Here is a 22,201-nt window from a genome sequence, read left to right on the forward strand (position 1 = left end):
TAGTTGGAAAATTACGTATTGGAGATACTAACTAGAATCAAAATGATAATGTCTATTTTGACATTTGCAAATATCTAATTACTTAAGGCAAAGGATACCTTGGGAATTCGCCATGTTTTTAAAAAAAAAATCTTGTATGGTAAATGAGAAAAAACGTCAGTTTCAACCATTTCCACTTATCGTTATGGAGTTGAGAATGATCCGAATTTAGGCGGAAGTGACGTATTGACCTTGCTAGGGAACCTCGAACTCCAGTACATTGTCGCCTGCTGGTATTTTTATACAATTACATAACAAGTCGACAACACATTTACCGGAAGTGGCCTCTGAAGACTCATATATCACTCCGAATAAGTTCAGATTGATACCAATAGGGAACTTGCCAATATGTCATTTTGAACATCCTGAATGTTGGATCATGGGAAATTTGCTGAATGTTGCATCATTGGAATCATGATGGTACATATCAATCAATCAGTATTGTAAACAAATTATTACATTGTTTGCATCCACAAATAATATCGTCCCGGTTATCCTCGCCATTGCAACATTTATGTTATCGATAGTTCAAGATTAGATATTATGATAATTACAGATAATCCCATAGGACTTTGCATCTGCGAATATTCAGTTTGGATTGCAAGTTCCCTTTCCGCTCTGATAAGCTAAAGTAAATACAATTCAAACTAACGCATTTTATCTCGTTCAACATCCAACTTTCACAAAAGATAGTGAATAAACATTGTATCCTGTGTAGCCGACATAAAAATCACAAGAAGACCAAAGAAATTCACCGAATGTATTTTATTCCCTAAAGCTAAAGGTGAGTAACTCTATAATAGAAGAAATTCTCCCAGAAAAACCACATGCACTGTAAAGTACCCATGACGAAAATTCAAGATCTCGATAATAAGCAATATTTCAACTAAAACGGATTATGATATTTTCTGTTGTCATTTTTAATTTGTTTTCAAGCATTCTATTTATGGCATTTTCCTCTAGGCCCTAAATACAGAGTTTACAGTAATACAGTCGAAATTACTAATATGCATGCAAAATAGTGTCCATGATAAAGAGTTTCTTGAACCACGTGTTTTATCGTTGTACTTCAAGCATGATAACAATAGGCATCCTTCTGAAACGGTTTCTGCAAGCATCATTTATCCAGCCATGACTTCGACTTCGCACAGTGTCATTGGGCGTGACTTTTCAGTTAGTTGAATGCTGACGTATTGTCCTCTCATTGGTGTTTCGCAGCCACATCGGATGACGACAGGGCTGGTCTCGGTCATTCCTCCTAACACGGTATAACCACATTGAGGATTCTTGGTATGGTCAGAATTGTCTCCAACTCGCACTTTAGCAGTTTTCAAACGGTAGGCTAGAAAAAAATAGTATTCCATATATTATTAACACAAATTAATATTTAAAAAATACATGTATATGAGGTGGTCTCAGACTATGTTATCTCATCCCGAAAATGGAAATTAACGCCCTCTATGGCTGCATTAAAGGAAAATTACTCTGGTGCTAATATGGCGGCACCACCATAGCGTGTGTGGATGAATGAATGAATGCGCATATGATGAAATTCGGGCCTTTATGAAGAAAATGGTTGATAATGTCCACTTGCCATTCTAATACATTCCCGCATCTAAATTATTACATGTAAGACGTATAACTTGTTCTGAAAGATTTGCTGGATACCTGGGAAAGCCGAGGGGCATTATATGAAATACCCAGGTAAGGAGGTTACAGGTTTATTACCATTAATGACACTATTCATTGTCCAGTTGGTCTTTCTAAAGCAGTTGGCAAATACCTATGGCTCTGTTTTAGAAATGACGTGCAATTCAGGGTTGGTAAAAATCCCCATTTCTGGATCCCAGAGCATAAAAAATCGAGCCCTGATAAACTCAGTCTTGTTTGTTTGTCACTACTTTAAAAGTGTACATACGTGCTTCTAACTGGTTATGGATACGAAGCTCATAAATGTCTTTTGTTGATCCAAGATCCAGTTTCCACCAGGGTTCATAATCTTTGTGTGTCATACTACAGGATCCATCTTTGATGTTACCATTGGTGTTGCCATCCACAGCCAGGTCAGCTGTATAATCAGTTTTACGTTTGACAGAACTCTGGGTGGCGCTTTTCTCTGTGGCGACGTTATTCAGTGGTACAGGATATACACAAGCTACAAACATAATGTAAAATCGTTTAAATTCAAACTAAGAAAAATACAAAGCATGGTAATGTTGTATATTAAACGAATATACAATTGCGATAAAGAACGAACCAAACAAATACATGTACTATTGTCACAACATGTTGATGTAGCCTAGCAACAGGCCCTGACGAAATCAAACTCACAAAATTTTTGCTTGAGAGGCCATACATTCAACCTTATTTAGTATTTACACTATTTGATTACAGGGTGATTATATCCACGCATTAAAAGCACCACTATCACCCACTTGTGACCAACAATAGTTTTAGTTCGCCTTTTTCTTAGTTAGCGAACACCTTGAAATCCGTAATAATGCTAAATATACAATGATGTACTTTGATATACTTACGTGCTAGTGTGGGGACCACAGTTGACACTGAAAAGTAAAACGTAATAGACAAAAAATTATTAAATGATCGTGGCCCTATGTAAAAATTTGGACGATTAAAATTTTAATAGACAGTCAGTCAGGCGCAGATATTTATGCAAACCGGTTTAATGACATAAAGACAGACAGACAGACAGACAGACAGACAGACAGACAGACAGACAGACAGACAGACAGACAGACAGACAGGCAGGCAGACAGACCAAGAGACAGACAGACAGACAGACAGACAGACAGACAGACAGACAGACAGACAGACATACAGACAGACAGACAGACAGACAGACAGACAGACAGGCAGACAGACCAACAGTCATACATACATACATACATACATACATACATACATACATACATACATACATACATACATACATACATAGTTACATACATACATACATACATACATACATACATACATACATACGCACGCACGCACGCACGCACGCACGCACGCACGCATGCACACACACACACAAACACACACACACACACACACACATACATACATACATACATACATACATACATACATACATACATACATACATACATACATACATACATACATACATACATACATACATACATACATACATACATACATACATACAGACCTCAGAGTGTACTGAGTTAATGATATAGAACAATTAAATCTGGCGTCATATTTTCGATCGATGTATTTATTCTAAGCATCTCATATAAAAGTGACAGCGTGCATCTCGACGTATGAAAATGTCATGCTAAGCATATCATCCTTATCATATTTTCTCATGCAAAGACTTACAAGGTTCCGGTGGCTGTGTTGTTGGTGGTGGTGGTGGTTGTGTTGTTGGTGGTTGTGTTGTTGGTGGTGGTTGTGTTGTTGGTGGTTTTGTTGGAGGCGGTGGCTCAAAACATTTTCGACCTAAAAAAACAACATATTAATAAATATACCTTTTGTTATTAAATCATGTCACACTTGTCGTTAACAATATATCATACGATTTTAACAGTATTTCTGAAAGTCAATGATTGTAACTTTACTAGCCATATTTTTTAGGAAATAACTAAGACGAAATCGAGCTATGGTAGCACAGATAGGGTTGGTTCCAATAGGGAACTTGTAATCCTGACTGAGCATGCTCAGACGCAAAGGAATATGGGATTATCTGTGGTTATCATAATACCTAATCTGGAGCTACTGATAAAATTAACCTCCCACAATGGTCAGGGTAACTATGAATTGATTATTTGTGGTTACAAACAATGTATCAACATTGTTTACAATACTAATTAATTAGTATGTATTATCACATTTCCCATGATGCAACATTCAACATGGCGGATTTGCAAGTTCCGTATTAACACAAAGAGCACCATAATGTAAAATAATCTATAGATCAAACCATGTATCTCAAATAAAAAAAATGTTATTCAAAAGAGTTCGAATATTTCCAGATAATATTATTTATGACACTTGCACGACTGGAAGTTAACAACAACTGATGAACCGAAGAATTGATAGTTACCAAGCTGTTAAGCAATATTTTTGAAAACACTGAAATAATCTATCATGTTGGTGCATATCTGTCTGTCTGTCTGTCTGTCTGTCTGTCTGTCTGTCTCTGTAGGTAGGTAGGTAGGTAGGTATGTATGTATGTATGTATGTATGTATGTATGTATGTATGTACGTACGTACGTACGTACGTGTGTGTGTGTGTATGTATGTATGTATGTATGTATCTATGTATGTATGTATGTATGTATGTATGTATGTATGTATGTATGTATGTATGTGTGTACATCCATCATGTCTGTGTTTATTCCTAGTCATTGCCATATTGCTGAGTACTAAGTAACTACATACCGAATGTTTGTACACCAAGGGAAATCGTCAGAATTGCAACTACTAGAAGTTTTGCCATTCTTCCAAGCTATGTAGGCAATAATATACCTGTTAAGAGAATTATTTTAATATTCAGTTATACAATATCATAGTGATATTTGTAGAATAACAAATTATTTCACTTAATAGCGATTACGTTTGCAGCAATATCAAGTTCAGTTCAATATATCACAACACTTTAATGGCATTGCCTTGCGCATAAACAATTACGTTAATACTAGTTGATGGGTGTTGCTATTGGTGTGGTATTGATTGCTGTGTACGATTGTATCAATTAATGGAAAGCCAATCTTAGATTATTTATTTACATATTTGCTGCGTTTTCAATTCATATAATATTTAGACACAGCCAGCAAGGATTATACCTGAACGTGGTCGTTCATATGCGAGTTTTGGTATGAAGGAATTAGAACATTCTAGACGAGGTATTAATTCACAGTGCTAGGGACACTTTTACCTTAAAAAGCGACATATTCTCGTTTCAATATGAAGTGGTTGTTTTTATGAATATATATAGATTTTATCTGTAGTTTAGCGAGATAAACGCAATATTGCTGGCAGTGGCAAATGGTATTATTTCGTTTTTAGATTCTTAAGCGAAAACTGCTACGGATGCTGGTGGGTAGGGTATTGGTTTGGATGAAGCACATAATTTAGGCACAGCTAGGGGTGCCTAAATGTTGTGCGTCACTTCCCATGGTGCAACCATAAGTCTCTTTAGTTTAGGACTGTGATGTAATATTTAAAGCAATGCTCAAGTATATTGTCTATTGTCAAAACATTTTCAGTCCCTTTCCCACACCTCCATCCTTACTCAATTCAATCAAAGGAGTTGCTCTGTGTCTAGAGTGCCCTCTGAGGTCACTCAGGTACGGAAAATTTATAACTGATGTTTGTGTCGACTGTACTAATTTTTCATCAAACCAATGCTTAAAATTTAAACCCGAACAGTATCTTCAGTTAATAGGCCACCACGCAGATAACGTGTTCTTGTAGTCAACACCCCCACACAGACACACAGACACACATACAGACAGACAGACAGACAGACAGACAGACAGACAGACAGACAGACAGACAGACAGACAGACAGACAGACAGACAGACAGACAGACAGACATACATACATACATACATACATACATACATACATACATACATACATACATACATACATACATACATACATACATACACGCCCAAGCGTACAAACAAATGTACAATAAACATAGTTCTCAAGGCATTACTATTAGTTATTTCCATCATACCTCATCAGGTAATTAATCTCGAACTGGGTGACAACAGCTCTAGTGTACATAAGCGTAGTCTACCTGCTAGACCTCGGATGTTCTTCCGATACAATACGACACACGACCGAACATCGCTGTCGAGGATGTTCGGGCAAGTTAAGCCCTCACTACGAACTTCGTTCGCTTATAGTATCGAAAGAAAGCCCGAACGTCTAGCAGCAAGACTAACATTAGCGTTCAATGAACAGTTTTACAACGGTCGCTCTATCACGAAAACCTCTCCAGTTGATGGACGTGAATTCCTTAATATGGTTGGCGGCTACTCGATTTTCCTGTTACAAAAGAATCACTATCTGTTTCCAGTTCATCGAGATTTCTTTCGAAATAATAAAGACACGTCTGCACCAATTCGTTATTCTTTTTTTTGTGTTTGAATTGTTGACTTTTCCTACACATCTCTCCCAAGGAACGTTTTGTACATCTCCCATATAGACTGTTAACTTGAGTCGCATTCTTTGTTTGCTTGTTTGTTTGTTTGTTTGTTTGTTTGTATGTTTTCGTCTATTAAAACGCCTTTACCCATGTTATTATGTAGCCATTGCCTCCGTGATATATTTTTATGGCTTGACGGGTGTTCTAAAATAATATTTTATTGAATGAAACAGGTGACCCATACTCACCACTTATTAAAAAGTAAAATTAGAAATATATGCTTTAAGCAAATTGAAAAATATAAATAGTTTGAAAATTATTATAATGTAATGAACCAGAAACAAAATATTATACATCCCTCAGTTTCAAGTCAATACAAATTACACAGCCTGAGTGACAGGTAGGAACATTTGGGATAGTTGTCTTGTCAAATGTCGGCAAACACATTTCAAAATAAGACTTTTCAAGACTAGGCATGTACAGATTTATACATGAATGAACAAGGTTTGCTTAAACATAAAATTTACGATATTATGTTTAAAAAATGTTTTAAAAAAGAGCTTTCTTTAGTAGTTTAGGCTCTCTGTGTTGTTTTCAAAAGAAATCACCATACAATCAAAGTGTCTTGAATAATAAAAGGACTTTGTTTTCAATGTTTTCTATGTTTGGTGTGTGATTTAAAAAACGGAGAAAATAAACATATAATGGGTGTTGATAATATAAATGAGAACTTGAACGAAAAAAAAGGAAAAAAAGATAACTTACGGTGACTTGAACAAATGAAATCAAATCCGGTTGAACAAAAGATGACCTCCTACTCGTACTGGTACAGCTCGTGCAATGATTGAGGAATACACAGCTTAAAATGTTTCACTACACTAGTACAAATTTATTTTTATCATGGTATGCCACGTCAAACATTATCCCCAGCATTATTCATGTATCGTTACAAATTACTGGGGTGAACCTGTTCCTATTGGTCTCGTGTTGCAGGGTTGTAAGGTTGCCTTTTACGCAGGTAGGTAGGCAGTCACATTTCTATAAACTGTTAGACCCAAAACCACCCTCATATTTTGTATAACCAATACGTTGTATTCAGTGCTATTTTTGCAGACAAGAACAAATCGCTTGTGTAACGAATACAAATATGCAAATGTTGGAATTGTTCGCCTACCAACGTGTTGAAAATCCTAAGTAGTTATACGGTTCAAAAGTCACTTTATCTAAGATAGATAAAAAAAAACCGCAAAATGTGGGGAACCTCATATACTTGTTTTGACTGGGGTTTACAATCACACGGTGTATAGCACAGTGTTATGTCCATATGCAATCAAGCAGTTTACCTCTGAGGAGAATGGGTGAAATTGTTCATCCTTTTACTAAAGGGGTCTAAATTCACATGATCACAAGGTGATGGTCGGGTTGTGTCATAGTGACCCATGGTGACTTAATTTGCATAGATTGAGGCACTAGTCGTGTCCCAATTTTCCTTGGGCAATTGTCATGAAGCATGGGGGAATGAATATACCTGAGGATATGTGTTATAAAACACATATTGCCTGGCTTTATTCTGGCACTAGTAAACATCATGTTACCCCACGTGATGTTGTCTAGCAACTATTTCGCTCAGCGATCAACTCTCTGGGTGATAGACGTCTACACGTGCCCTCATAGCCGGCCAGGCAATATACGTGTATAATAGATATAACATAACTGAACTCCACTTTCGCGTCACTTCTGAATAGATAACCATGAATTCATATTTATATGTTGAAGTTTTAATGTGCAAAAGAGAATATGAAACCATGATGTAAAAAATGTAGTTCACCAAAAAATAAAGCGAGAACTCCACCAGCTGACAGACTTTTAAACACATTCGCTTACCCATTCTTGCAAGCACATCTACTATTAAAATAAATCAACACTTTGTCATTTTCTCGAGTCAATAGTTTATTCAAGGAAGGGAAAAGCGTAACCAAGAGTTACCATAGCAACTTAAAATAAGGCATGCATCACTATCAATAGACGCTTAGCATCAGATAGTAACATCATGTCGAATTCCTCAAAAGAAAAAATGAAATAGTATATGCCTCTTGGCTAAAATTTCGAAATGGTTATGCATATCATTTTGATGACTATGCCTGACTCGTTGTACTCAGCTAGCCTGCCATAACCTGAACTTCACAGAGACTAAGAGGTCTCTCCTTGTCTTTTAGTTGGATGCTGACGTATCGCCCTCTCATTGGTGATTGACAACCACAGCGGACTATAACGGGGTTCTCGTTCGTCATCCTACCAAGGACTTGGGCACCACATTGGGGATTTAGACTGTGGTCTGGGTTATCACCAACACGTACGATAGAAGTCTTCAGTCGAAAGGCTGAAAACAAAGACACTTCTCCGTCAGAAAAACGCAAAAATATTTTATTGATTTGTCAGCAGTAGCAAACCAACAATATTCCGGTAGTTCCATTCTCCGTATAACACAACTACAACGAAAATCATAAACCCTAAAACAAAACGTCGCCTAGCTCGACAAAAATCTCACTAACATTGCTACATTTTATCGTCTGGCTTCGGAAGTAGGGATGGTTATTTTTGTGATTCCCCCTGGATCTGCAGACTGCATGGGCAGGACAAACACACCAAACAAGACTGACGCGAGGGCATTTAAGTGATTCACGCGCTGACCAGAAACAATTATTCTCTCTCTTTTTTTGGCCTAACATACATACTGATTTCGAATTTAGTTATCGTACCTTTATCCTGTTCGTTATAAATGACAATCTCGTATATATCTTTGCTTTGCCCCAGATCCACTTTCCACCACGGGTCTTCTTCTCGATGGGTCTCGCTACAGGATCCATCACTCAAATAGCTAGTTGTGTCACCATCCACTGCTAAATCTGCCGTGTGGTCCGTTTTCTTTTTAAGACTGCTTTGACTAGCAGGTTTATTCAGGGCGACGTTACTTATAGTGACTGGGTATGTACAGGCTGGGAGAAATACATATACATGTAGTTAAGTTTGGATTTAGGGTTACGGTGTGATTTAAGGTTGGGGTTAAAATTAATTTGGGTTTCATTTTTCATTAAATTCCTAAACAACTATCATGTCATATATACTCGCAATATTTGTAATTTATGTTCCATATTCGGTTAAATTCAATTTTGAAAATACATATTAGAATATATATGATTATTGTATTGACCCAGGCAAATAGTATGTTGACCAGGGATGTTGCCGTGCTTTTGTTACAAACATAGATACAGCTTACAGGGCAAGAGTAAACAAACAATATGATACGTCACAATGCATATGCATAAGCTTCAATACAAATGTATGAGCTACAATACAACACAACACAATACAATACAATACAATACAATACAATACAATACAATACAATACAATACAGTATAATGCACTAATACAATACACTAATACATATACCAATACAATACAATACAATGCAATACAATACAATATAATGTAATACAATACAATGTAATTCAATACAATACAATATAATACAATGTAATGCACTAATACAATACACCAATACAATACAATACAATACAATACAATACAATACAATACAATACAATACAATACAATACAATACAATACAATACAATACAAATGATGATATAAAATACTAGACAAACACGGATTCCACATAAATATACACAAAGAACTGTCATTAAGAAGCAAATAAATAAATTAATTAATAAATAAATAAATAAATAAATAAATAAATAACATTTATCGTTTAATAAATTATAAACTTAAAATTAAAACATAAAATGTGATCATGTTATTGCTATCTCATCTATGTATAATTTGTGTGATTTCGACCTGTTGACCAACATGATTCGAAATCTTAATTAGAAGTTGGAATGACGTCAGAATGTTTCACTAGAAACGTAAGGTAGAAACCTGAAATGATTATAGTAGACACTGTTGAGAGATTTTTGATAATTGTACAATATGATTTTGATTCGAAGGAATTACACACCAATCCAATTTGCCTGCAGGTGGAAGATTTCTACCAATGAATATGACAATTTTGCAATTACTTTGTATTACATACATCAAGTGCATTTCAGTTCTTATCCGATAAACCATTCCCTAACTGTGAAGTCTGTTATCCACAAGCTCATCTAAACAAATCGTTTTACATGTCTAAATGTACAGGTTGTAAGGGAATTCTATAACATTAGGTATGGCAACCAGACAACTTACGTGCGAGTGTTGGAATCATAGTTGTAATTTCTTCGGCTAAAAGCGAAAAAAAGGAAGATAATGTTGACTACAACGAAGAATATATTGGACAGTCTTGTATATATGTATGTATGTATGTATGTATGTATGTATGTATGTATGTATGTATGTATGTATGTATGTATGTATGTATGTATGTATGTATGTATGTATGTATGTATGTATGTATGTATGTATGTATGTGTGTGTGTCTGTGTGTCTGTGTGTGTGGGTGTGTGTGTGTGTATGTATGTATGTATGTATGTATGTATGTATGTATGTATGTATGTATGTATGTATGTATGTATGTATGTATGTGTGTGTGTGTGTGTGTGTGTGTAGGTAGGTATACAAACAGACATGTCTCATTAAATGATGGAGAAAAGAAATATCGATGCAAATAGTGTTGATCTTGCTGTATATTAGTAAGCATATATCTCAAATAGTATGGTTTGATGGAAGCAGTTTGGGGATACATTGCCAAGCTTAAATCACATTAATTAATAGTTGAAAGTTATAAAAAGTTATACTTACGAACGGTAGTAACAACTGGTTCCATGGAAGTTATGACAGAAGATATAAAGAAAGAATACTCAGATAATGTGTACATTAATCACCTTGAGCAAATTATGATTCAGAATTCCTCTTTTAATTTATACTCATGAGCAATAATCTTTACTTATCCTTCATTTGCATGAATATATATATATATATAATTGACTGGATGTAGATAAAACCACATAAAAGTGCTCAATACGGGTAGTAGAGCGAATTATATACAGGTTTTGAAAATTTGAACCAAATTATATGCTATAGACCCTACAGATACTAGAACTGTTTCGTGAGGTGCGTATTCCTCACTCATCAGGGGTAGTTATATATATATATTTATCAGAAATGGCAGATTACTTTCTCTTTGGTGTTTAAGGTCATTGCCAAATACCTTATCCGTGTGATAGACACCTAACGAATGTCAATAAGTATAATTTATACAACTTCACGAGATGTCACTGGAATATTATATTTTTTCGATCAGACAACTTATACCGAAAATTGTTAAAATGTAGATGTCAAAATCGACTTGATTTGATTTGTATATCATATTATGTGTACAGTTGCACAAATAATTTTACCCACAAGTGGTTTAATGTTTTGCAGGATGTATGATATTACTTGAAGGTCATGAAAACTAAGAAACCAGTTTCAAAAAATTCCCAGTTGTAGCTTTTAATTAGACTATTATATGGAAGGGAGATAATATCTTTCACGCTTTAAAATAAATTGGTGCTCAACCAATGTCTAGGTAGTGGCTATGTCATAGTCTGTAGGCTTTAGTAATGTAATATCATAAGTGTTTTCAAACAAAAAAACACCATCATAACAGAATATAATATTACATTTAGTAATAAGCAATATTTCATATTGAAATATTGTAATATGTGTTTTCACAAAAACAACACCATAATAGAATACGATATTAAATTTAGTAATACGCAATATTCCATATTGTAATATGTAGAGTAAACATTACTGTTTGTTTTTGTTTCAAGGTGGGCGAAATATGACAATTTGCTGGTATTCACCTAGGATGAAACATTGGTAAATTGTTCATTTTATTCAAGCACATTATCGATAAAAGAACATTTAGGAACGGTGTACCCCTCTGTATACAAGCCACGTTGTATGTTCTTATAATTTCATATTTTATTATTATCAAACCATTTTTGTTGGGCGGGGGGGGGGGGTTACCTGGCGTTTGTCTTTCAGGCAAAACCTTTGCCACCTGTATTTTGGTCATACTTGTTATTGATATGAACGGTTACCGGGTTAAACAAACATGGCAGGTCAATTGTTCATGAATTCAATATAGGTTGTGAAAATTGAAAATTATATTTCAAAAACTTGTTTTGTACAGCCCGTTTCATAATAGTGTCCACTGGCTCTGTTTGATACAACCCCACATAAGCTGATAAAAAATAAGAAACTAAACATGCTACACTTTAAGATTACAAGATTGAATGAACACAGTAATAATGCGTCATCATACAGACATCAAATTAAGACATTGGCGCCTGTATGTCTGTGTCTAGTTGGCAGTACTTTGATATAGTTTACTTTGTGTAGCCAAATGTAGCGATAAATAGCATTCTTGCTAAAGTGTAGAATATGCAATTTCTGATTGGTTTCTAGGTGGTTGTATCAGACAGAGACAGTGACCACTGCCATGAAATGGGTTGTTTGAAACATTCCAAATCCGTGGGTATCAATGTATGTGTTCACAAACTTGTGTTACATTAGGACAAACTACACACAAACAAACACATACCAACTGGTTTCTCCGTCGTCTTCGGTGCAGGCTTAGGGGTAGTAGGGCGACTACCACAAGTACGACAAAGACATTTCCTTGCTACTCCTCGTGGCAAAAGAAACAATAGGAGAAACAGTTGTATGAATTATTAGACATTCAATTCCTAACATGTTTCTTTGTCCAATCAAGGAAAGTGTGAGTGGCAAAAAGAAAGTAAACGAAGAAAATCACTGACAAGGCTACTGGACACTATGCCAGGAGAATATTATTTCTCGGTACAACGAAGCAAATGTTAGGACATGTAAATGTTGGGTGATATAATGATAACCCTTCATGTTTTGGCTCACACAAGGTATGTTGAAGTAGAATGACAATGTTATGAACCCATATGTTCCGTTCGAACGCGTACTACTTGCCATGTGCATGGTGTAATATTCAATGTCATTATTTGAGGTGCCGTTTTTTATGATAAATTCACATAATCCATTTTTGAGGTCTTGTTTGCATTTTAGCCAAAAATGAATGTGATCTTCAAACTGAACTGAAAAAATGTTCAAAAAAGTATTTATAATCCATTCTGAATAATATTCAGTATTCTGAATGTAGAATGTCACAGTAGTAATAGAAAATCATCAACAGAGACAAAAATTAATTCGAACATACAAAATATTGCACAATTGACATATGCTACATACCTGTCACCGATACTGCACAGACTACAACTGTAATAACCAGTACTGTTAACAATCTCATTTTCACCCTCTTGTTGTCGTTTTACTTGGAACAGATGTAATTTCTAAAATTCAATCAGTTGAGATAAAAAAAATGCATGTATTACTGATCGTGAAACGAGGTGGATTTAGAAAGTTAATTAAGTAGTAGCACGTAATGTTTTCGAAGTTTCCGAGGGGGAAAGACACCGGGAACACAATCAAACAGATATCATTTCTATGAAGTTTGAGTAAAACTTAACCAGCTAGTTTTGCTTGCCTTATGTTATATTACGGTTAAAACTTCATGACAATCGGGTTGCTTTACATATGTAGTGGACCAATTGAACAACACGTCCATACGCACGAATCTATAGGTCTATAACGAATCTATGGGTCTATAACGATGCCATTTTTCTTTTCAAAATGATGACAGATAATACACATAACACATCCTTTCAACTTTTTTCTGTTTTGCTAAATTCGGTAAATCGCTGAATTAGCTTTTGATTAAAAATAAATTTTAGATCAAAAGAGCGAGAGAGAGAGAGAGAGAGAGAGAGAGAGAGAGAGAGAGAGAGAGAGAGAGAGAGAGAGAGAGAGAGAGAGAGAGAGAGAGAGATTATTCCAATGCTTCACATAATGTGTACTACAGTACTTCTTTTTTCCCAATGTTACATCCATCCAAAATTTCGCTAGCAATAGAGTAAAACTTAATTTATATGAGCATTGCTCAAAATTAGATTGAGGTGCTAGGTGTCACCCGTATAACATAACGCTATGAGTCGGTATTCAAAGCTATAGACTTTCACTAAAAACCTGAATAAAGTTGTAAAATATTAACGTGCAACGCTAGTAGTAATGGATAGTCAATAAAAAATGGAGGAATCTTACATTTCCTAATATGAAAAAGTGCCCTACCTTTCAAATATCCGCAAAAACGTTGTTATGTGTTGAAACTCCAAGAACGCAGTACCTCAACCAAGGGAAGTTGGTAGATCTAAAATACTAAAACTCAAGACAATTGACATTTATACTCTGTATCAAATAAAACCAGTACATTTATGATTTGATATTAAAATTAAAAATATCACTCTTTAATTTGCCACTGGTATTGATATAGGGATAAGTAAATAACTGTCCATGGTACGATGTAGGCGATAAGTCAAATTTTACTGGTATGCACACATCAAAAAAGAACACATTAATTGTCTATGTTCCGGTTGGGTTTTTTCGTTAATTAAATTCGTGTTTTTTAATTAAAATTTCTGGTGATGGACATTTAAATATTAATACAACGAATTAGAATTGAATCTAATACGTGAAGTAGACGAACACAATATGCAGACTGTGGTGTATGTATTCAATTTACAGGCTTAAAACATCTGGGATTTTATCAAATATGACCAAAACAAGAAAATTTACATAAAATCACAATATTTTCAAATTTTGTTGTACTATTTTGATAGTAAAAGATGTTGATATTTAAACATAAATAGAAGTAAATTGTTACCAATTTCTTCGCCTTTCAATGTACAATACACGGCTTTGCCATCCTATGGTCAGCAGCTAAAAATAGCGTTGGTTGTGCTAGGGGAAACACATAATTTATTTTATGTGGCCTTGTATCATTTTTACGTTATTGCACCTTTGAAAGTATCGACCTGTGTAAGGATATTATAGTAGCCAGTTGACATGAAAACAAATTGGCAAAATGGCATCGCTGCCACCAATGTTGAATATTTTAAAGACATACATGTAGGTTATTTCCTACTACCACATCCTGGTTGAATTATGTCAAGGCACTGCACTACTCAATAAATGTGTTTGGATCTCATTGGCTTTTAAGTTAAAAGCAACAACGTCTAGATAGACTAGATGAGTACACTCTCCTGATGTGGTCGAGAATGAGGTCAACATCCCATATTATCCCTATCTTACACAACTATTCCCATTTCACTGTTGTGAGATCCATTGCTCTCCTCACTCCTTTACTGGCTATTAGTTGACTATATGGTTGTCGGCAGTGATTCAATTTATATGGTCTGCTATTATTCCAACCCTAACCCTAACCGGTCTGACAGCAGTGGGATGCTAAAATCACAAAATAATGGTAGGTTAGACAATACTATGAATCAAAGTCCCTCACCAGAGAACCCAATCTGATTAAAAATCTGTGGTGGTGAAAGCGGCTAAATGCTTTATTTACCTCTATTTCCATCGTTTTGCGTGTGGGAAGGCGGCAATCACTCGGAACAAAAACAAAAGACACAAAATGATTGAAATAGAGGTAAATAAAGCATTTAGCTGCTTTCACCACATCAGATTTTAATCAGATTGCAGAGAACCGAGACGTGAAATGATTTGCTTTGATTATGGAAAGAATATATATATACCTCAGGATATGTGTTATGAAACACTTATTGACTGGCTTTGATCGGGCACTAGTAAACGTCATGTTACCCCATTTTCTTGTTGTCTAGCAACTATTTCCCTCAGCGATCAATTCTCTGGGTAATAGACGTCTACACATGCCCTCATAGCCAGGCAATGCAAGTGTATAATATGCAAGTGTATAATAGATATAACATATCTGAACTCCAGACTGTGAACACATCATCGAAGAATGTCATCTTGAAACGTTCTCGTCACTTCTAGATAGATAATCCTGAATTCAATGACGGGATCATACCTATATGTTAAAGTTTTAATGTGCCAAAGAGAATATGAAACCATGATGTAAAAAATGTAGCTCACCTAAAAGTAAAGAGTGGATTTCATCAGCTGACAGACTTTTAAACACATTCGCTTACCCATTCCTGCAAGCACATCTGCTATTGAAATAAACCTACACTTTGTCATTTTCTCAATAGTTTATTCAAGGAAGGGAAAAGAGTAAGAGTTACCATAGCAACTTATTAAAATACGGCATGTCACCACTGTATCAATACCATGATAGTGACGTCATTTCGAATTCTTCAAACGAAAAAAAGGAAATAGCATATGCGTCTAAAATTTCGAAGTTTAAATGGTTATGCAAATCTCTTTGATGACGATGCCTGACTCGTAATCAGCTAGCCTGCCATAACCTCAACTTCACATAGACTAAGAGGTCTCTCCTCGTCTGTTAGTTGGATGCTGACGTATCGCCCTCCCATTGGTGTTTCACAATCACTGGCACAGAGGACTTTAATAGGGTTCTCGTCAGTCATCTTGCCAAGAACTTGGTCACCACATTGGGGATTTTGACTGTGGTCTGCGTTATCACCGACACGTACGATAGCAGACCTCAGTCGATAGGCTGAAAACAAAGACACTTCTCTGTCAGAAAATGGCAAAATGTTTTAATTATTTTTCAGCAGTAGCAGCCAACAATGTAGTTCTGATTTTTTTTCTGTGTAAGTGCTAATTCAAGTTTTCCATTGTTTTCCAAATGGTCTCTGTGTTGTTTATTTCTTCCTATCAGATGTAAAGCCATTACAGATTGGAAGAATAGTTATAGAGTGTCTTTGAAAGTTGATGACAGTTTCCGCATCCACTATTTCTCGCGAGACTTTACATTTTTTACGATTTTATTATTTGTTTCTCGAATACGTAAAAAAAAGTTTATTGTCGGTAGTGAAAAGCTGGGTGGGGTCAGGTAACCGAAACCAAACAATAATTTTTTAGGCCTAACTCAGCCTAACGTGATCGTTGACATCAATGATTGAAAAATCGGTTTGAACCCTCGATCGCCTGTTTACTGTATTATTGTACCCACAGTTGTACAAAAAATAGCATACAACACATTTTCAGATCAGGTCCACGTTCCCTTAATATATATATGATTTTGAATAACGTGATCATACCGCTTTCCTGTTCATTGTAAATGACAATCTCGAATATATCTTTGCTTTGCTCCAGATCCACTTTCCACCATGGGTCGTCTTCTCGATGGGTCTCGCTACAGGATCCATCACTCAAGTAGCTTGATGTGTCACCGTCCACTGCCTTATCCGGCGTGTGGTCAGTATTCTTTTTGAGACTGCTTTGACTAGCTGGTTTATTCAGGGCAACGTTACTTATAGTGAATGGACAAGCTTGGAGAGAAATAGAAAATTAGTGCATATGGTTAAGTTTGGATTTATTTTTCATTTTTATTTATTACACTTCATCACAGACAATAATAATAAATAATAACAAAATGTATAAACTTATAGCTTATGTGAGTTCAAACTGTTGATAGACAGAATGTCTAAATATCAACGTAATGTAGATAGCTGAAATAATTCTACTAGACACTGTTGAGAGATTTTTAAAAATTATACATGTCTACACATGAAAGACAACATAACAAGAATAATGATTATAATAACTTAAATATGACAATTTTGTAATTATTACATACATCAAGTGTGTGTGTATGTATGTATGTATGTATGTATGTATGTATGTATGTATGTATGTATGTATGTATGTATGCATGCGCATTTGTGTGTATGTATGTATGTATGTATGTATGTATGTATGTATGTATGTATGTGTGTGTGTATGTATGTATGTATGTATGTATGTATGCATGTATGTATGTATGTATGTATGTATGTATGTATGTATGTATTGTGTGTATGTATGTATGTATGTATGTATGTATGTATGTATGTATGTATGTATGTATGTATGTATGTATGTATGTATGTATATATGTATGTATGTATGTATGTATGTATGTATGTATGTATGTATGTGTGTGTATGTATGTATGTATGTATGCATGTATGTATGTATGTATGTATGTATGTATGTATGTATTGTGTGTATGTATGTATGTATGTATGTATGTATGTATGTATGTATGTATGTATGTATGTATGTATGTATATATGTATGTATGTATGTATGTATGTATGTATGTATGTATGTATTGTATGTGTGTGTATGTATGCGTGTATGTATGTATGTATGTATGTATGTATGTATATATGTATGTATGTATGTATGTATGTATGTATGTATGTATGTATGTATGTATGTATGTATTGTATGTGTGTGTATGTATGCGTGTATGTATGTATGTATGTATGTATGTATGTATGCGTGTATGTATGTATGTATGTATGTATGTATGTATGTATGTATGTATGTATGTATGTATGTATGTATGTATGTATGTATGTATGTATGTATGTATGTATGTATGTATGTATGTATGTATGCAGACATGTCTCATTAAATGATGGTGGAAAATAGAAATAATGTTGCAAATGCTGTAATTAATCTTGCAGTATATTAATAAGAATGAATTATGTTTAATTATTTATTTTAACGAAATTACGGTTTGACTCAAGCAGTTTACTACTTGAAAACTCACTTTCAAATATAAATCACATAAATAATGAATTAAAATGCAAAGAAAGTCTACTTACGAAGAGGTTCCGTGGTGGCTATGACTGAAGAAAACAATATTCAGATAAATAGATAAATTAATTAATTAATTAATTAATTAATAAATTAATAAATTTAAGCAAATTAAGATTAAGAATACTTCGTTTAATTTATATTCATTAGCAAAGATCCTTTCTCATTTGCATAAACATATTAGAAAAGGCAGATTACTTTTTCTTTGGTGTTTTGGGTCGTTACATTATTCACGTGAAAGACACCAAACGAATGGCAATAGGTAGATTTTACGTAATTTCACAAGATGTAACTGGGGTGTTGTTTTTTCGCGATCAGACAACCAATAATATATTCACTGAATGTTGTTAAAATGCCAAGTAAATACATACCAACTGGTTCCTGCGTCGTCTTCGGTGCAGGCGGCTCAGGAGTAGTGGGTCTACTACCACACGTACGACAAAGACATTTCTTTCCTAGTCATCGTGGCAAAATAAAATAGGGGAAACGGTTGTATGAATTATTAGACATTCAATTCCCACTATGTCCCTTTGTCAAAAAAAGGAACGTGCGAGTGACAAAAAGGATTCAAAGAATTATTACTAACAAAGCAAGAATATCATTTCTTGATGAAATGAAGCAAATGCTGGGATAAAGTATAACTAACTTAAATGTAAAACAAATTGTAATATAATAACCACCCTGAATGTTTTATCTCATACAGTGTTTTGAGTACCTCAGACGGTGTGTTGAAGTAGAATGACGATGTAATGAACCCATATTTTCTGTTCGAATGCGTACTACCTGCTATGTGCATGGTGTAATATTCAATGTCATTATTTGAGGTGTCGTTGTTATGATACATTTACAATATTCATATTTGAGGTCTTGTTTGCATGTTAGTCAAAACTTCAATCTGATCTTAATAATGTCTCTCAGAATGACATTAATTCTAATCTCTTCTCGTTAATATTCAGTTTACTGAATGTAAAATAAAGCAGAAAATTTATTTTTTTAAAAGAGAGCAAAATGAATATTCAAAACATATCGCATAATTGATATATGCTATATACCTGTCACTGATACTGCACAGACGATAACTGCAATAACTAATACTGTTAACAGTCTCATTTTTACACTCTTGTCTTCGTTTTACTTCGAGCAGGTGTAATTTTTAAAATTCAAGCTGCTGAGATAAAAAAAATCCATGTATGACTGAAATAAGGTAGATTAGGTAGCACATAATCTTTTATCATTTCTTTGAAGTTTGAGTAAAATTTGACTAGCCAGTGTGGTGAAAAATCCATGATGATCGGGTTGCTTTAGTGTACCAATTGAAAAAAGTTAATACGCATGAATCTATGTCTATACAATCAAAGATGCTATTCTTTTTTTTCAAAATGACAATATTTCACATAACACAACCTTTCAACTTTTTTTTTCTGTTTTACTAAAGTCGGTAAATCGTTGAATTAGCTTTTAATTGAAAATAAAATTTAGATCAAAATCGAGAGAGAAAAGGGTGAATTAAATTCTTCCAATGCGTCAGATAACAAGTATTACAGTACTTCTTTCCCCAATGTGACATCCATCCCAAATTTCGCTAGCAATATAGTAAAACTTCATTCATGTGAGCATGGCTCAGAATTAGATGAAGGTGCACGTTGTCACTTGTAGAACATTGTGCTTCGAGTCGATATTTGAAGCAATGGACTTCCAATAAAACAACAAACTAAAAGTTGTACTGAAGAACAACTCTAATGTTCAGGATAGTCAGCAGGACAAAAGAATCTTACATTTCCTGATATTAAAAAGTATCTTACCTTGCAATTATCTGCGAAAACGTTGTTACGTGCTGAAGTTACAAGATCACAGTACCTCAACCAAGTCACAAGGGTAGTTGGCAGATCTAAAATACTAGAGCTCGGAACAACTGACATTTATACTCTGTATCAAACATAACTAGTAAATTAATAATTCGATATAAAGTTAAAAATACGCCATCTTTCCCACTGGTATTGATATAAGGATTCGTACACAACGCAACATGGTACGATGGAGGTGATATGTCAGATTTTACTGGTATAAGCACATCAAAAAAGAACACATTAATTGCCAATGCTATAGTTGGATCTATTCATTAATTAAATTCATTTTATTTAATTAAAATTTCTGGTTATGGACATTTTTTGATATTAATACAACAAAGGGTATAGAATCTAATACGTGAAGTAGACGAACACAATATGCAGACTGTACCGCATAAATTCTATTTACAGTGTCACTCTTAAACCATCTGAGATTTTTTTTAAAAGATGACCAAAGATATGTAGACAAGACAATTTATATGGAATTGAAAGTATATTTTCACATTTTGTTTTACTATTTTAATAGTAAAGGATGATGAAATTTAAACGGAAATAGAAGTGACTTCTCACCAACTTCTTCCCCTTTCAATGTAACATACATGGCTGCGGTCTGCGGCTAAAAATAGCGTCGGTTTGGTTAGCGAAAACACAAAATTTATTTTATGTGGCCTTGTACCACTTTGTACGTTGCTACACCTTTGAAAACAACGACCTATCTAAGGATAATATAGAAGCCAGTTGATATGAAAACAAATGTCGTCTGGCTCCTACTCAATCTTGTTAAAACTCTGCAATGCGAGAAAAATCTTACCAAAATTGAAACATTTTCTTGTCAAATCACATACAGTGACTGTGAAAAAAAATATTCAAGAAAGTCATCAACAAGTCATATCATATTAGACTTCATTTTCATATTTTGTAACGTGGTAAGACTCTGCCAAGCTCTCAAACTATGCTAGCGTGGTGATTTTACTTTTATCTAAATCACACCCTGGTGATTTGTTGTGATAGTGTTTCACTGATGTATAGTTTCCATTGAACACAAATCTCTACAACATGGCCCTCACCTTGTTAATCTAAATACATGTGTTAAAATTCAGTCAAACATGGAAAAGGACACGAATCCCAGATCTAGAATCAACGTAAGGACTTAATCCCACCGCTGCCACCATGTTGAATGTTTGAAAGGCATTGGTTATTTCATACTACCGCAACCTGGTTGAATTTATGTCAAGGCACTGCACTACTCAATACATGTCTTTGGATCTCATTGGCGAAGCTAAAGGCAAACACTTTAAAACACTAGATGAGTACACTCCCGATGTGGTCGGGAATGAGGTCAACATCCCACAACATTATCCCTAATATCTTACTCAACAATTCCCATTTCACTGTCGTGAGATCCATTGCTTTACTCACTCCTTAACTGGCTACTATTTGACTATATGGTTGTCGGCAGTGATTTGATTTATCTGAGCTGATATTACTCCA

At 34.7% G+C, this 22,201-nt stretch overlaps 3 protein-coding genes across 5 annotated transcripts; all 3 read right to left on the minus strand.

Annotated features, from left to right (window-relative positions):
* Positions 1-798: 798 nt before the first annotated feature.
* LOC144452996 (fucolectin-like) lies at positions 799-7,061 on the minus strand. The gene is made up of 6 exons (XM_078144250.1): positions 6,951-7,061; positions 4,465-4,551; positions 3,403-3,522; positions 2,577-2,603; positions 1,958-2,194; positions 799-1,381 (listed from the first exon to the last, which is right to left on the minus strand). Exons 2-6 carry the CDS (start codon positions 4,520-4,522, stop codon positions 1,161-1,163), a joined length of 663 nt encoding a protein of 220 aa, XP_078000376.1. The 5' UTR covers positions 4,523-4,551; positions 6,951-7,061; the 3' UTR covers positions 799-1,160.
* A 1,049-nt stretch (positions 7,062-8,110) lies between these two features.
* Positions 8,111-14,531, minus strand: LOC144452884 (fucolectin-1-like). Of its 2 annotated transcripts, none has more exons than XM_078144086.1 (7): positions 14,388-14,531; positions 13,452-13,552; positions 12,775-12,855; positions 10,983-10,997; positions 10,431-10,466; positions 8,945-9,181; positions 8,111-8,565 (listed from the first exon to the last, which is right to left on the minus strand). In XM_078144086.1, the coding sequence occupies exons 2-7, from the start codon at positions 13,507-13,509 to the stop codon at positions 8,345-8,347; spliced, it is 648 nt and encodes a 215-aa protein (XP_078000212.1). In that variant the 5' UTR covers positions 13,510-13,552; positions 14,388-14,531; the 3' UTR covers positions 8,111-8,344. The 2 variants fall into 2 exon arrangements, with proteins under 2 accessions (XP_078000212.1, XP_078000211.1); XM_078144085.1 differs by having other exon boundaries at positions 12,775-12,861.
* A 1,818-nt stretch (positions 14,532-16,349) lies between these two features.
* On the minus strand, positions 16,350-20,797 carry LOC144453030 (fucolectin-1-like). 2 transcript variants are annotated; one of them, XM_078144294.1, is made up of 6 exons: positions 20,666-20,797; positions 19,916-20,028; positions 19,235-19,318; positions 18,872-18,895; positions 17,315-17,545; positions 16,350-16,767 (listed from the first exon to the last, which is right to left on the minus strand). In XM_078144294.1, the coding sequence occupies exons 2-6, from the start codon at positions 19,971-19,973 to the stop codon at positions 16,541-16,543; spliced, it is 624 nt and encodes a 207-aa protein (XP_078000420.1). In that variant the 5' UTR covers positions 19,974-20,028; positions 20,666-20,797; the 3' UTR covers positions 16,350-16,540. The 2 variants fall into 2 exon arrangements, with proteins under 2 accessions (XP_078000420.1, XP_078000422.1); XM_078144296.1 differs by having other exon boundaries at positions 19,916-20,031; positions 20,666-20,792.
* Positions 20,798-22,201: the final 1,404 nt, after the last annotated feature.

This window comes from Glandiceps talaboti, chromosome 23 (assembly GCF_964340395.1).
Source record: "Glandiceps talaboti chromosome 23, keGlaTala1.1, whole genome shotgun sequence".
Classification (NCBI taxonomy): domain Eukaryota; kingdom Metazoa; phylum Hemichordata; class Enteropneusta; family Spengelidae; genus Glandiceps; species Glandiceps talaboti.